Source organism: Pelodiscus sinensis, chromosome 3, assembly GCF_049634645.1.
Source record: "Pelodiscus sinensis isolate JC-2024 chromosome 3, ASM4963464v1, whole genome shotgun sequence".
Classification (NCBI taxonomy): Eukaryota; Metazoa; Chordata; order Testudines; family Trionychidae; genus Pelodiscus; species Pelodiscus sinensis.
The window spans coordinates 14,773,142-14,789,471 of record NC_134713.1 but is presented as its reverse complement, the minus strand read 5'-3'; the positions used below and the strand labels follow the sequence as shown (position 1 = coordinate 14,789,471).

The following is a 16,330-nucleotide window of genomic DNA, read 5'->3' as shown; positions in this document are numbered from 1 at the left end:
TGGGCCCCTGCCAACTTGTAGCATGTATGGATGCAGGAAGTGGTCTCTGGGAGGAAATCTGAGAATCCCTCCCTCACTCCACATAGGCCACAAAGAGCTGTGTGAATTTGCAAAAGGGCCATGTCCTCTCCAGGTAGAAGGCCAGTGCCCTCCGAATGGCCAATGCGTGACGGCACCTCTCCTCATTGGCTGCACGAGGCTTGGGATAGAAAACTGGCAGAAAAATATCCTGGTCCACGTGGAGGACAGAGACCACCTTACTCTATGTGATGTCAATCAGGAAGATTACCTTGAAAGCCAGCAGCGACAAAGGACACATGGGCCAGGGGCTCGAATGGCAGTCCTGTGAGCCACACCATGACCAGGTTCAGGTCCTAGTGTGGGAGAGGGTCTCTGGTCTGGGGGTAGAGCCATTCCAGACCCCTCAGGAACCAGGAGGTGACATGAAAAAATACAGAACATCCTTGTGGGGTGGATATAACGTGGAAATAGCCAGGTGGACTCTAATGGTTGCTAAAGCAAGACCTTGCTGCTGCAAGTGAAGCAGGTAGTCTAAGATTTCCTGAAGGAAAGCCTCAGATGGGAAGATCTGTCACTGCAGAGCACACACTGAGAATCAAGTCCACTTGGCAACATAGGTGGACCGTGTTGAGAGCTTTTGACTCTCAAGGACCCTCTGAACGTCACCTGAATACGCCTGCCCCTGGGGGTTCAACCACAGATGAAACACAAAGTCAGGTGGAGTAAGCGGAGATTCAGATGAGTAGAAACCTTTAGTTCTGGGACAGCAAGTCCGACCTCAGTGGCACACAGCACACTAGGCTCATAAGTGAACCAAACCAGTGCTGGCTAGGCCAGGCCGCTGCCATGAGGAGCCCAGCTGCTATGTCCCTCTAGACCTTCTGCAGGATCTTGTTGATGACAGGAATCAGAGAAGGCACCCAGAAGACCCTCTAACCACCGGTACAGAAATATGTCCAGAAGAGAGCCCCGCTCGAGGCCGAACTGGGAGCAGAACTGGCTGCATTTCACATTTTCTCTTGTCGTGAAAAGGTCAACTGAAGGGGGACGGGGGTGGAGGATGGAAGGGCCGTGTGGAGGAGAGCTGGAGGGTACCATCATGCTAGGACCCAATGGTCCAATGTAATGTCCCTTCATAAGAGAAGAAAGGGACAAAGCCTGAAGGAGAACAGGCGGGCTGGATCTTAGGAATCTGGTATGTTGATCCTTGGGTGCACCCTCAAAAGGAACACTTGCCCTGAGATTTCGCGTAGATGGTCAATTGCTGGCCAGATGGAGGATGGCAGCCCAGTCTCCATTTGGGGGGCTTCAGGTGTGAATTGGCTCTCTCCTGGCAGGGACTCTAGCATTTAGTTGGGAGAACTGGGGCTTGAACCTCTTCCTCTCAATCCCAGGGATGTAAAGTCCAAGGGTTTTCATGGTTGTAGGGAGTCCTTTTAGCCTGTACAACTTAAGTGTCCATCTGTTCAGTGAACAGGGCACTGGTGTCAAAGGAAAGGTCCTGAATGGAGTTCTGTGCCTCTGGAGACAGTCCTGACATGAGGAGCCAGGCAGCATGCCTCACGGAGATGGTGGAAGCCATAAAGCAAGTAGCCGAATCTGCAGCATCCGATGCTGCCTCTAACACTGCCAGAGCCACCAAAGACCTTTCTTCCACCAGGGCCTTAAACTCCTTACCAGAATTTTCAGGCAGGGAAGCCTTGAACGTGGTCAGTGCCTGCCAAGTGGCGTACAAGGCCTGGTAGTTCACCATTCACAACTGAAAGCTGTCCTAAGAATAAATCTTTCTGCCAAAAGTCCAGACATTTTGAGTCTTTAATCTTGGGCTAAGCGCCAGCTGGCCTTGGTCTCCCTGTGGCTGACCAACTCCACCACAAGGGAGTTGGGTGGCGAGTGCGTATACTAATAATCCTGGTCCCCCACCAGGACAAAGTATTTCCAATCAGCCCTCTTGGCTATGGGTGGGATGGAGGAGGGGGTCTGCCAGAAAGCCTTAGCAATTTTGGTGACCGCCTCATGCAGGGGCAAAGCCAGGTCCCACTTGCTCAAGGACCCCAAAAAGTGTGTGAAGCCTGGAGGCCCAAATCATTAGCCACCCGCCTCAGAAGGTCCTCCTGGGACACTGCCTGAGAAGTCACCATTGTCTCATTCAAGGATGAATAGGTGGCAGCCAGGGCCAGCTGGCCTTCCTCACAAGGTAGGGGTTAGTCAGTCACCCCAACTGCCTGCTGAGGGGGGAATGATGCCCCTGCAACTTATTGAGGCTTATAAAACATTGGAGGTACAGAAGGAGCTTGAGATGCTCCAGTGATCAAGTGGGTAAGCTAAGGCTAGACCAGGAACCTGCAAGGAGTTCATCGGCACCATTCTGCTTGCCACTGAGATGAGGGCCATGGCATGCCCTGGAACTGCACCAGCAGGGCTGAAATCAACAGTGCCAAGTGTTGTACCGACTGCTGTGCCAGAGGAATAGAAGCCAAGTCCAAGCCCACATTGCAGGGAAAGACGCTTCACAATAACCAAGACGAAGAGCAGGAGCGGCGTCCACTTTGGTACCAGAACTCTGCTACCGACGAAGACCTTGGTGACAAGAGAACCCAATGTGCCTACGGGAGCTACAGTGATCCACAGATGCACTCCAAGTCCAGGGAACAGTGCCAGAGAGAGGAGCCACAGTGCCGGGACAGGGACCAGGATGGGCATCTGCAGCCAGAGTGACTCAGTACTGATGAGTATCTACAATGTGGCGAAAAGTGACTGTCCTGTGAGGAGGCGTCCTGTTGCCAACGCAGCAAGTAGGGAGAGTCAATGTGTCATTGGTTCTGGGAGGCGCATGCCTCCAGAGGTCTGCGCACCGTCACTGTCAATGCAAGAGATCATGCATCATGTCCCAGTCTCTCACAGACAGTCCTATTGGGACTTGGGAGCACTCTCCTCTCAGATGCTGGAGAAGAGTGGGATTGGACCATGCCAGGTGAGTGGGGACCAAAATGCAGCTTTCCCCTAAACCTAGGCCCCGTCAGTGTCAGAGCACTGGTACCAGCATGGCACTTTGGTCCTGCATGGCCTGGAAGGCCTCCAACGTGGAGAGGAGACAGACCTCCAGCACCGGGGAAGGTGACCTAGACACAAAGCTCGGAGCTTTCTGGGCCTTCTCCAGCCTATCTGCGAACTGGTCATTCTTCTTCCCCTTATCTTTACAAGGGGACTTGTCTCTGCCTGGCGTCCCAGTAGACTTTGCTGGAGCTGTGGGTGACGAATGGATACTCGGTGCCAAGTTCGACTGCTGGTCTTGTGCAGCACGTGCAGACTATCAAAAGCACTCAGACAAATGCTCTGTTCTTTAATGGTTCTGGGACAGAAGGAACTACCAATTCAACACTTGTCCAAGACATGTCCTTCCACAAGCAACAAAGTTAGCCAGCATGCAGATAGATCACTGACTGGAATGGGCCTGTGGCATGCTGCACAGGCTTTGAACTCAGGCAAAGTCCTTTTGGAGACTCAAAGACCAACAGTTCATAGATACTTAGCAAGTTCAATTAGAACTAACAACGATACAAATGTAACACTGCTGCAGCTAAGGCTGAAGCACACTGTTCCAAGTATCATCACTGACAGTAAGAAGGAACTGAGGAGGGAAGGGCCTAGGAGTATTCTATATAGCATGGTATGTGCTTGCCACTCAAGGGGATGTTGGGTACCCTGGCCCCTACAGATAACTACTTAGGGAAAAATATCTGACATCAGTGCATGTAGCAGGCACACACACCTATGTTGAATGGACATGAGCAAGCATTTGAAGAACTCAAAGCTCCAACCTTCACTTCATTGAAAAAAAATCACTTCTGCAGCAATGTCCCAAAAATTCCTCTAATTAAACCACAAAGAGATGTACCTGCCTCCTACAAGTAAGAGACATCATTTATTTTTGTAATCTATGTCATAATGCCTCTCTATTTCTTGTGTACAGTAATCCTCGCTTGTCTATCCATCTATTTACACATTGTACTCTTCCAAGAAAGAACCTGTCTTCTACCTGTTATCCTATTAAGTACATTTGGGGATGGAATGAGGGGGGGAGAAACAGCAACAACAAATAAATCCACTTACCTTGGGGGCTGAATTTTGAATTTTTCAAAGATTTCTGGATAGAGAAGAGGAAACACTACCATTTCCTTTAATGCATGGATATGATGGCTCAAACCACCTATGCTATCAAAACGCACCTAAGAAAAAACAAAACATTTAAAGCAACAACTTTCCAAAATGGAAATTCTCATTTTTAACATAGCATGTATGCAAAAATGTATGTAACTAGAGCAATAAAGTTTTATCAATCAAATTTCAAATAGGAATCCACTGACATTTAGAAATGCAATAATGTTTAGTAATAACCCAGTAGAAAAATATGCTGTACAAATGGCCTGTTTGCTTCTTTATGATATACCTCACCAGAGAATAACACATGCCCCAAAAGGAAGTGTTTTCTGGCCCAAAAGTGGTGATGGGTAACAGTAGGTGAACAAAGAAACTAGTGAACAGCAACACATTGTGATTTTATTTTGCATTCATTACAACTCTGATTCGCAGTGCTGCCAGTTAAGGAAGATGAATCAGTAATCCTATCTCAAATGCATAATTATAAGAGAGAAATCTTAACAAAACCTACCGATTTGTCAAGAATCATTGGATCTACATCTGCCAAACTTGCACCAACTTTTACTCTTTCTCGCAGGATTCCACTGGCTAAGTCTTCTGCTCTGAAATTCATAGGCAGGCATCTGTTTGATAAAAGCAAGCAATTTAGGTTGAATACCATCAGCAATAAAACAAGCAAAGATGGTTATAAATGTCAGAATTAGAAGAATAAGATACGAGTTCAGCTATCCCTCAAGCAAAAACAACATACAGCTACACAAGTTTGTTCCTGTCCTTTTCAACTTGACCCAACATATTTAAGACTATGATTCTTAAAACTACAAAGGAATTTTCAATAACAGTGGTTAAAAATTAACTGGGTTAAGACAGTGCTCACAGTGGTAGATCTTGGAGCCTCTGACAAGTGATCCAGACTGGTTTGTCTGGGAAGCTATCAAGTGTTGGCATTTCAGTTGCCCCTTGTCATGCTGCTCATGCCCGCTGCCTTGGAGCTGCTCCCCCAGGAGCCTCCTGCTTGCTGTGCAGGATGTGGGAGGGAAAGAGGGGGGAGGCGCTGATATCAGGGTGTCCTTTCTTACTCCATTCCTGTACCCTATCTCCACACAGAGAGAAGGGGATGGAGAAAGCTGTGTGTGTCTGTCATTCTCACAAACACACACTGTCCTTCACTCATCTCCTGACACATACATGGGGGGGCTGTTATTACTTCTGTTACTGCTTGCAAAGTGTGTTACATTTGGTTTTTGACTGGCCTGTGCATTTCTTAAATTTCATTTCTCTCTTATGCTTAAATTTAATTCTTAGAGTAGTGAGTTCTAAAATGCTTAACCTGTTATGGCTGGAGTCATTATCCCTGTGGTAATTGCTGCTCCTGAAAGTTGCTGGCATGTAACTGCAGCCCCTGAGAAATGCAGAGCAGGGGGTCTCCACATGCTGTCCTTGCCTGCAGACACCACTCCTGCAGCTCCCATTGATCAATACCAGAGAACCATGTCCAGTAGAAGCTGTGGGCTCAATGCCTGTAGATTAGGGGCAGAACATAGCCCCACGAAGCTATTGCTATACATGCCAGCAGCTTTCAGGAGTGGTGCAGGGACAGGACGGGAGTAAGCTTGCCTTAACTCCACTGTTCCACCTGGAAGCCATCTCATCTGCCCAGATAGATCCTGCTCCCTAAACTCCTGTCCCAGCCCTGAACCTCCTCCTGCACCCAACCTCCTGCCCCAGATGTGAGTCCCTCTGCAACCAAACTCCTTCCCAGAGCTTGCACCCTGAAACCCCTCCTAGACCCCAATCTCCCACTCTGTGCTAAGCCCAGAGCCCTTCCCACACTCCAGTCTCCGTGGCCCAAGACCAGAAACTGCACCCCAACCCCCTACACTAGCATGGTGAAAGTGAGTGAGGATGGGAGAGAAAGGGGTATGGAATGAGCAGGGTGAGGGCTTAGAGAAGGGGTGGAGCAAGAGCAGGGCCTCAAAGAAGGGGAGGGCAGGAAGTGGGACAAGAGTAAAGAGGTAGAGCTTACATTGCACTTAAACTGAAAAAGTGATCCTGTGGTTAAAAAGGCTGGAGACCACTGGGTTAAAATAACAGACCAGGGAGGTCCAACCTGTCGTTTCACACTAACTAGAACTTTGCACCATAATTCTGCTTTTTAGTGCCAGACCCACACAAACTGTATCTCTCAGGCTCTAATACCTGTTCCTTGCTCTGGCCATGCTCTTAGACTTTCGCCTTTCAAAGCGTTCTTCGTCTGAAGAGGTTGTATCACTGCTATGAATGGCATGTTTCTTTCTCCTATTTAAAGAACAAAATAAACATGCACCTGGATAATGCATTTCACATTTTTAATGTTAAAACAAAATAAAAAGAATGCATCTTACAGCACTGCTAAAGTCTAGCAGACACTTTAGCAACTTTTTGCTCCATAAATAGAAGACATATTAAAACAGTTTGTGAAGGAAATTTGTCTTTTTATATTGTTCCACAGATGTCGGATTCCAATTTGAACATTTCTAAGAGGAAAGAAAGCCCTAGGAAACATATGGTTCATTCTACATCACCAAAATGAAAAAATGAGCACAATATCTACATTTCCAGAGTTTAAGGTTTCTAATGGACCGATCATCTGATAAAACCTCCAACCTACGTCACTCAACATTCTCTGTAGCTACAGTGTAAGAAAAAGAGTAACATCTTATCTATTTAAATTCCTACTTTTTAAATTCCAGTTTTCTTGTAAGTCTTACAGTCAGTTTCTTTTTCTAAATGCTTTTCATACTGAACAGTAAAATATTTTCAGAAATTGTTTATATTGTACTTGCAATTACGAAGTAACAAAAAAATAAAATAAAATGTGCAGTCTAGATTTCTGTTCAAAATTCATACAGGTAGCTTCTCTTCATATTAGTACAGTCATCTCAAGAATGCTTTGAACTGACTGGGAGTTGTATTATATGCTAGCCACAAATATAAAAATAGACAAATGCTGTTTGAATTGAGGCTGCTAAAAAAAAAGGTTATATTTGCATGAACAAAAGCATTTGATGGCTAAACAGAGTAGCCAGAGATGTAATTCTTAAGGATCTCTCAACAGATATAGAACAGATATACAGTTCCATCTCCAATATTAATATGATCATCTGCATTTGTTCAGCTATTTTAGATACAACAAAAATAAAGCCAGCCAAGTTCAGTCTAACCACCAAGAGAAATCAGATAGGAAACTATGTCACTGTGGTGAGTTTTTATGGAAGACTCACAAACAGCATCAAACAGAAGAAAATGGAGGGGCAAAATAGACCAGATAAATTTGTAGGGAAGCAGTGATCAGTGTTTTTGGTATCCCCATTGTAAATTTGGAATCTACGAGAAATTAATACCATCTTTAAGAGGACTATGGCTTAAATTTATAATGCCATCAACCTGTTTTCTTACAGACAGAAGGAAAATATAGAGAAGAAATAGTTACTCATCCTGTGCAGTAACTGTGGCTCTTTGAGATGTACTCCCTATGGATGCTCCCCTCTAGATGCGCTATGCCTCCTGCACCTTTGACCAGAGACGTTTCATAGTAGAGAATCTGCTCAGCCTACATAGGCATACCAGTCAGCCTTGTGCTCCATGCCATTGTTACACAGCACTGCACAAGCAAATTGTCCTAAATTCCTTCTCTACAACAGAGCTCCATAGCAGAGAACTCCGATGCAGAGGGGAAGGAGAGTGAGTAGTGGAGCACCTGTAGGGGGACACATCTTGAAGAACCACAGTTACTGCACAGGGTGAGTAACCATTTCTTTGAGTATGGCCCTACTGGTGCTTCACTACCAAGCAGTTCCCTTTAAGGTAGGAGTGGGGAACCTTTTTTGGGTTGGGGGCTGCTGACCCACAGAAAAATCAGTCAGGGGCAGCACACCATACATGAGAAGCAAAACCAAAAACCCCTCATTCACATGGCCCCCAACTGAGAAGGAGAAAGACACTCCCCACAATTACCTCCCACACTAGAGCAGGGGGAAGGAGGGGAGGCTAGTAGATTTTGTGTGCTTCAGCCCCACAGTGGGACAGCAAAGGGGCTGGAGCAACAGCACAGACTCCCCAATGTGGGGGGGGGGGGGCGGCTGAGCCATGGGGGCCAGATCCAGGCAAGCCGGGAGCCGCATTTGGCCCCTGGGCCTGATATTCCCCACCCCTACTTTAATGACACTGAGCAGAGAATGCCAGGCTCCTCCAAAGTGTCTAGGGAGCCAGCGGACATGGCCTTAGTGTTTTTGAAGTCATTGGCTAACTGTATGACAAAAGTAAATTAAGCCTGTGGGGCTTACTGATTAGTGTATTTGTTTAGTGTCCCTCTTTGTGCCTGATCCACAGACAGCTGGGTCTAGGACAGAGCTCAGTTTGACAAACCTGCTCGTTTAGCTCAAGCTTAGCTATGTCTCTGGTGTCGACCAAGGTGGGGCTGTTGCACCAGTACAGCTGTGAGAGCATCAGCAGCATTCAGCAATGTTATTGTTTACTAACCTTATAATCCAGTCTCACCTGTGCAAACTGTAATGTGTTGCACAGAAGTCAGTGAGGCCTGACTTAGCTTATGGAATCTTTTGCACTGCCCTTGGGACATGGAGGAAGAAGCACTTGAGCTCTGCTGTTTGAAAACAGAGAACAGGTTGTACCTCTCTAGTCTGGCACTCTCTGGTCCAGCAACATCCATGGTCCTACATAATTTTAGTTAGCCAGATGTCCCTTTACCATAGATGTGTCCAGGTTTCCTGTGGTCCCACAAAATTTGCTTACAGCCATCAGTCCTGAATCTCGGTGTTCTGTGCTATGATTTAGCTCTTATTTACTCCTAAAGGTCTTCTCAGATCCCAGTAAGCGTGGAAGTGTTGGTAATGCTGCTAGACAATATTGCCCTCTCATGGTTTGGCAAATTCTCTGGTTTGGCACCGGTCAGGTCCCAAGGGTGCTGGACCAGAGAGGTTCAACCTATACTTGGTATTAACACATACATGATATTTATTTTAATTCATTTCCACATCAGAATATGATCCTAAGGCACAAGCCAAAAGCATGTATTAATTTGCTCAAACTATGGAGCTCATGGCATCAACAACTTTTTGAGGCAAAGTACTTGAGAGTCAATATGGGGCTGGATATTTATAAGGCTGTCAGGAATATCTAGACTTTGTGCTTTAGGGCTGAAGAACAAGATGAGTCTCATGTTGAGGGCAGGCAACCCCAAATCTACCTACTATAATGTTCCTACATTGTTCTCTGAAGCATCTGGTGCTGGGCCACTATCAAGAGACAGGATGATGAACCAAAAGGACCTTGAGTCTATTCCAGTCTGGTAATTCCTATATTCCTATATATTTCTGCATTTAAATGTTTTATTTCACACTACTATTCATAGTAACTAATCATCTTCCCATGAAGGTGTTCAGCAACACTGATGCTATTTTATTAGTTTTCTTTTATTCATCATAGAAAAAAATCAGCTAAATCAGTCTTCAATTATTTTTAGACAATAAAAGAAACAACATGTTACAAACAGAAGAGCTTTAAAAAAAAAAAAAAAGACTTAGGGCCAAACCTGCAATAAGCTTTTCTATCTTACACAGGCTGTGGATGAACACTGGAGTCCACACATGTGAAGCTCATTTTAGAATGAGGGCCTTAATTCTGATTCTCTGTGTTCAACACATCACTCAGGGACAGAATGTTTCAAAATAAGCAACTAACAAAATATGCTGAGGTAGCACATATCTTCTACCTACACAAAAATTGTGACATTTACCTGATATGACTTCTTCTTGCAGGAGATCTGTGAATATCAAACAGTGCATTTTCCCTCTTTTTTTGATGAGCTGGCACTGAGCAAAAAAGGTAACAGTCATGAAATGTCAAATACTAAAAAGGTTAACCACATTACAATCTCCTAAAAAAAAACTTATTTTCATTTATGAAAAATCTATACAAAAAAGTGCCTATCTTAAGCTCTAGGTGACTTTGCCAAAATCTAGAAAATGCCTCACTCCAACAAATACGCAATGAAAATATCACACTTCACAATCATCATCTTTATTATGATGCTCTCTCCCCAAAAGTCACATGAAGAAATGGGCTTTGCAGCATGTGCACTCTGTCACCAGATTGGGATTATTTCAGATTAAGGGATGGAATGAAAAAGACTAAGTGGTGTGCACAAGCGGCCTCCATTACCAGATGCATCTCTTTTCAAACTCCTCAACTGATTGCAGCTGTCACAATAATAGCAGAGCTAGAGAGTGGTTTTTCAAATAGGTAGGGTTCATGTCACTGCATTCTGCAACAGCTTCAGTTTCCATATTGTTTTAAAGGTGTAACCTATGTGCAGTGCAGTGTTCTAATTTAATTTTGAAGTGATATATGCATACAGAGCAGCAAGGTCTATGTCCAAAGAAATAGTTGCAATTTCTTATCTAGACAAAGACTAGAAAATGCTGCTTGTGATTAACAGTATTCACAGACGCAACATTGCCCCACTACACAAGCTAGTTACAAATGGTGGGCATGCAAATTCACAGAGAGGAACAAACTTAACCATCACCATATCTTCCATTCTGATTCTCCCAACATACCTGGATCATCAACTCCTTATCTAGACTGAGCAGTAACCATTTAGCTCTATTTTCTATCCACCCCAGAATCTGAGACAGGCATGCAACAACACAAGGTAGGTTAGATGAAATACTTAAGAGTTGGTAGCACCAGCACACCAAATATACTGCAATCTATGTTTCATTAACTCTCTCAGATGCTTTGTACACATGTTGAACAATAGGAGAAGTCAGATGAAACCCTGTAGAACTCTGCATAGAGGTTCCCTTAGGGATCATGAGCAATTACTTAACTTCTCTCTCCTTGTCCACTGTTTCTGAGGAAAGCAACTTAGTAGAGAAAAAGGGTTTAATCTTTGGCAAGTCACTTAAATCTGTGGCACACCCTGGAATAGAAACCTTCATTTCCTCATACCCAATTGCAGCTTTAGCAATCAGATGTTTATTCAGTAAACCAGAGAAACCAGGGCAAAACAATTACAATACTTAAGACTGAAAAAATTATGGTAACTTTGATCGTTACCAAAGAGCAAGCCAAGCTAAAAAAGATTCATAGTCAAGGTGAGTGGAAAGGTCAAATATGGCCCTGATTCCTTACCTATTGGAGGTGCCTGGTACCTTTCAACAGTTTTTCTTTGCCTTAGATTATAAGGTCGATCATTTTCTTCTCCTTCTGCCTCTTCTACTTCTATATCTCCATCTTCCTCTTGAGATTCTAGAAAGAAAAAGCAAACAATTTTAAACACCGCTATTACTTTATTTCAGAGCAACCTTGCCCCTCATTCTCTTCTCAAAAAATAAATCCCCAAAATAAATTCTAAATGCACCAGGATCATTTTCTCCACTAGTTAGAACAAACTAATCATCACTGGGGGCATTGGAAATCTGCAGGATGTTTTGCCAAATTCCTATTGGCATCTATATAATTTTTTGTTTTAATCAGAAGGATAGGACCATAACAAACATAGTATATTTTTACATAAAATTTCAGTTACTTTACCCTGTTGGGGGGTTGTTTTGTTTTTCTCTTTAATAATAATAAACCCTTACCTATTTAAGACATGCAGTGGGTAAGATGTAAGCAGCTGGGAGACTAAAGACATAAGACAGTTGGGTAAGCATTTGTGGAGCATCTCTGTCTAGTTGCTAGAGCTTATCTAGACTACGGGGAAGATTCGGAAGAAAATCTTCTTCCGAATGTTTCTTCATATCTTCTTCCGAATCTTCCCGGTAGTCTAGATGAGCCCCTACTGATTAATTTGTGGGAGGAGGGAAGGGACAAAAGAGAAGCAGTTTCTGTGCTCGGAACTTGCTGTCAGGATTCTGGGTTGGATGCTGTGTTTTGAAATCAAGACTTGGTTGTTGACTGTCTGAACAAGGTTGCCCTCCATTTAGGTGAGTCAGTACCTACTCTGTAGCAGGACTCTTTGAAGGGCTCTAGCTGGGCTCTCTGGAAAGAGCACAATACAGTTTTTTATGAACAGGCCAGTGATTATAGACAGTTAAGTGTAATGGTTTGAATCACCCATTTCAGCTGTGTGGAGGGCCCTCTCTTTAACAAGCACATAGGTTTCAAGTGGCTGGTAAGACAAGGCTGGTGAGACAAAGGGAATTAGACCAATGGTATTTCTGGGCACTTCGGTCTTACTGCTACTGATTAACTCCAAAACTTATGGCACACACCCACATGGTCACTAATGATATTACCAGATATGATCATGAGCAGATCAGCAGTGATTACAGGGTCCTGGGAGTGAGAGTGAAGGCTGAGTTCTTGTCCATCCTCATGACTGAAGATAAGGTCCCATACAGAAGAACATCCATCCTAGAGATGGATGCATGTTGACACTATCTGTGCAAGCAGTTTCTCAATGGGTACGTCTAGACTACATGCCTCTGGCATAGGAAAATGATTTAAATAATCGCCACTTCATTTAAATTTACGTGGCTGCCGCGCTGAGCCGATCAGCTGTTTGTCGGCTCAGCGCGGTAGTCTAGACGGTCCGCAGTCGACATCAAAGGCATTTGTCGACCCCCCAGGTATGCCTCATCCAGACTACCACGCTGAGCCGACAAACAGCTGATTGGCTCAGCACGGCAGCCATGTAAATTTAAATGAAGCGGCGATTATTTAAATCGCCACTTCATTTTCCTATGTCGGGTAGTCTAATCTACATGCCTCCGTCACCAGAGGCATGTAGTCTAGACGTACCCAATGAGACAACATTAAGGGCACAACTGCAAAATATCCCAATGCAAACCAAAGACAGGAACAGTAGTAAGAGACCAATATTGCCCCATCAGGGGCTTTTAAATGACCTGTAGATCGAAAAACAATCCTACAAAAAGTGGAAATAGAGACAAATAGAGGTACAAAAAATAGCATTAGAATGCAGGGACAAAAATCAGAAAGACCAAGGCACAAAATGAGTTACACCTTGCAAGGGACGTAAAAGACACTTAAGAGATTTTTTTTTAAAATACATTAGGAAGAGAATAACAAAGGAAAGTTTAGGTCCTGCTCTTAGTGAGGAGAGCTGCTAATAGATTACACATCAAGAAGGCAAACAAGTTTAATGCCTATTTTGCTTCAATCTTCACTAACTGCTCAAAGTATGCGCTGATGGGGAAGACAATGCACTACACTACAATGTCTTGGCATTTCAAAGTGGCAGCGCCGCACCCAGCTGATCCCAGGTATTAGGGAAATGCCGCACAGAACCCACAGTCAGCTAAAAAGTCCCCAACTGACCCTGGGCTCAGTGTGGCATTTCAAAGTAGCATGGAGTCCGGGGTCAGCGAGGGACTCGAGTCCCCCACTGACCCTGGGCTCCATGAGGGCACTTCCACTTTGAAATGCCTGAGAGCTGCCACTGGGGACTCTTGTACATTTCAAAGCTGGCATTCGGGTGCAGCCTGGGGTCAGCAGGACTTCCCACTGGTCCCGGGCTGCATGTGGAGTTCTGCATTCTTCCTCTGAAATGTACAAGAGTGCCAAGAGGGGTTCTTGTACATTTCAGAGGAGGAATGCAGAAGTGCCTATTGACTAATAAATTAACTGCTAGTTAACATCCCTATTTCAAACTGCAGTTTGCTCCTGAGGCAAGATGACAACTAGCAGAGAGTCATTGAGGCAAGATGGTATAGGGGAGTTGGGATTCCCTGGGAGGAGAGGACCCCACAGCGTGAGGGCACTGCTGTGAGGTAATATCATGAGGAAAGGAGCACAATGGCCAGGAAGGACATGGAGCCTGAAGTAACAAAGACTATAGGTAACTGAAGTTGAGGGTAAACCAAGGGCACCCCAGAGTGGGAAGAACCAATTCTTGGAGAGACCAGCAGGATACGCTGCATCAGTGAGTGCTCAAATCCTTACAGACTATTATAAGAGAACAGCGATGAATTGCTCTCCATGCCCATGCAGCAATCTGCAGCAAGGGAAACTTTGAGTAGATATTAGGAAAATCTTTCTAACTATAAAGGTAGCTGCACTCAGGAATAGGCTTTCAAGAAGTGTTGTGAAATCCTCATCACTGGAGATTTTAAAGAACACACTTAAACATGTGTCATCAATTATCTAGGATTACTTGGTCCTGCATCAGCATAGGAAGCTGATCTTAATGACCTCTCTATATCACTCTGGCCTTATAATTCTATGATTTCTAATACCTAGAATACATTCGCTCTTCTCTTCATTCCCCAAATTCCTTTGATAACCAAAATAAATCAAATATTTGATAAAATGCTAAAATAATTACAACTTTAAAATTTGCAGCCTAACTCCTATTAAAAGCTCTTTGACAGAAACCTAAACACATACACTAAAGATATTCCCTGGATGTTCCACTATTATAACAATATTATTTAAATCACCTCCTTGAGTTTCAGAATTCACACCCCACTGTGATTTATACTAATCAGAATAAATTGTTTCAGTTGTAAGATACAGACAATTTAGTTTAAACTGATCCATATTCATGTAAATTTAACAAACTTTTTTCTTTTAAACAAAGGCTTCAATTCAATTTGTGATCCACTATAAGTCTCAGATCCTTTCCAGCAGCACACTGAAACTTTCAGACACCATAAATCATTGCTAAAGAGCAGAATTTCTTTGAGTATTTCCAATGGCCCTGTTCATCTTTCTACTTAGCAAAAGCAAATTACAGGCAGTCCCCAACTTACGTCGGATCCGCACTTACGAACGGGGCTTTTCTCGCCCCGGAGCTCACTGGCGGTGGGTCGCCTCCCGTGTCCTTCGGGGCAAGAAAAGCTTCTCCCGGTCTCCCTGGTCTGCTGGGGTGGTCCAGCAAAGCCGCTGGACCCCCCCAGCAGACCAGGGACACCCGAGCAAAGCCGCCGCCTGGGCGGCTTTGCTCATTTGCCCGGGAGCAAAGCCGCCCAGGCAGCGGGACCCCCGGGGGCAAAGGAGCAAAGCCACACGGGTGGCGGGGTCCCTCCACCTGTGCGGCTTTGCTCGGGTTTCCCTGGTCTGCTGGGGGAGAGGGGGTGCAGCTAGTGCGCCCCCCCCCCCAGCAGACCAGGCTTTTGTTGCGGGACGCCTCGGGTAGAGCAGCTGGGGTGCTGCCGGGTTGGTCCTGTGGGAACCTACCGGGCAGCGTCCCAGCTGTTCTGTCCCAGGCTCCAGATTCAGCAGTTGTTGAAACTGATCAGGCTGATTCCAGGAAGCTGGGGGCAGAGCAACTCTGCCTCCGGCTTCCTGTAGTCAGCCCCTGGTCAGTTTCAGTGGCAGTAGCTGAATCTGGAGCCAGTTCAGACTTACATACAAATTCAACTTAAGAACAAACCAATAGTCCCTATCTTGTACGTAGCCCAGGGACTGCCTGTATTATTATTTGTCAGCAGTACAACCTATTTGTATTAGTACACCAACTATTTAAGCAGTCATTTCTTCTAAACTATACATTTAATTACTGTTTCAAATAAAAACTAATCCATTAATTGATACAATCGATACCTTCTTCTTCCCCTTCAGTGGACACTTCATGATGGTTCTGAATTCCATAGCTATTTCTTCTCAGTGATTTCCGCCTCCTCTTCACTCGGGAATACATGTCCATGTTTTCCTAGAACAAAATGGGCACATTAATCAATACTATTTCTCGTAACCTTCACTGTTAGCCCAAATAGGCATGGTAGCACCTACATAGTGCTTTCCACCTTCCATGTTTCTTACCAGCAAATAACCCTGAAAGGTAAGTTAAGTATTGCCATTTTACAAATGAGGAGGATTGATGAATGACTTTCCAGGGCCTGAGATTATCTCAATGTCAAAGCCCATCTTTAGAACTCAGGTCATCATGGTATTCAGTCCTGTTTTCAGACCAGTAACCATGCTTCGCTTCCATACTACTAGCACAATATGAGAATGTGTCAGTTAATTCTCCATTGACCAAACAGGATGATGTACTAAAACCTTTTAAAAAATTAAATACACCTAGCAAGCATCAGCATTTATTTATTATAGTCAGCATTAATTAGGAGTTGAAAATATGTGTTAGAATTTTAATATACTGCAGGCAACTGAC

General features: G+C 44.5%; 1 protein-coding gene across 2 annotated transcripts in view; it reads right to left on the bottom strand.

Moving 5' to 3' along the window:
• Positions 1-16,330, bottom strand: part of ATAD2B (ATPase family AAA domain containing 2B) — a 158,402-nt gene that overhangs the window by 105,883 nt on the left and 36,189 nt on the right. For both annotated transcript variants that reach the window (XM_075923418.1, XM_075923419.1), the window contains exons 6-11: positions 15,760-15,868; positions 11,380-11,496; positions 9,980-10,055; positions 6,382-6,480; positions 4,694-4,805; positions 4,135-4,250 (exon numbers count right to left, since the gene is read on the bottom strand). In XM_075923418.1, the coding sequence (XP_075779533.1) occupies positions 4,135-4,250; positions 4,694-4,805; positions 6,382-6,480; positions 9,980-10,055; positions 11,380-11,496; positions 15,760-15,868 (629 nt within the window). The remainder of the gene's footprint in view (positions 1-4,134; positions 4,251-4,693; positions 4,806-6,381; positions 6,481-9,979; positions 10,056-11,379; positions 11,497-15,759; positions 15,869-16,330) is intronic.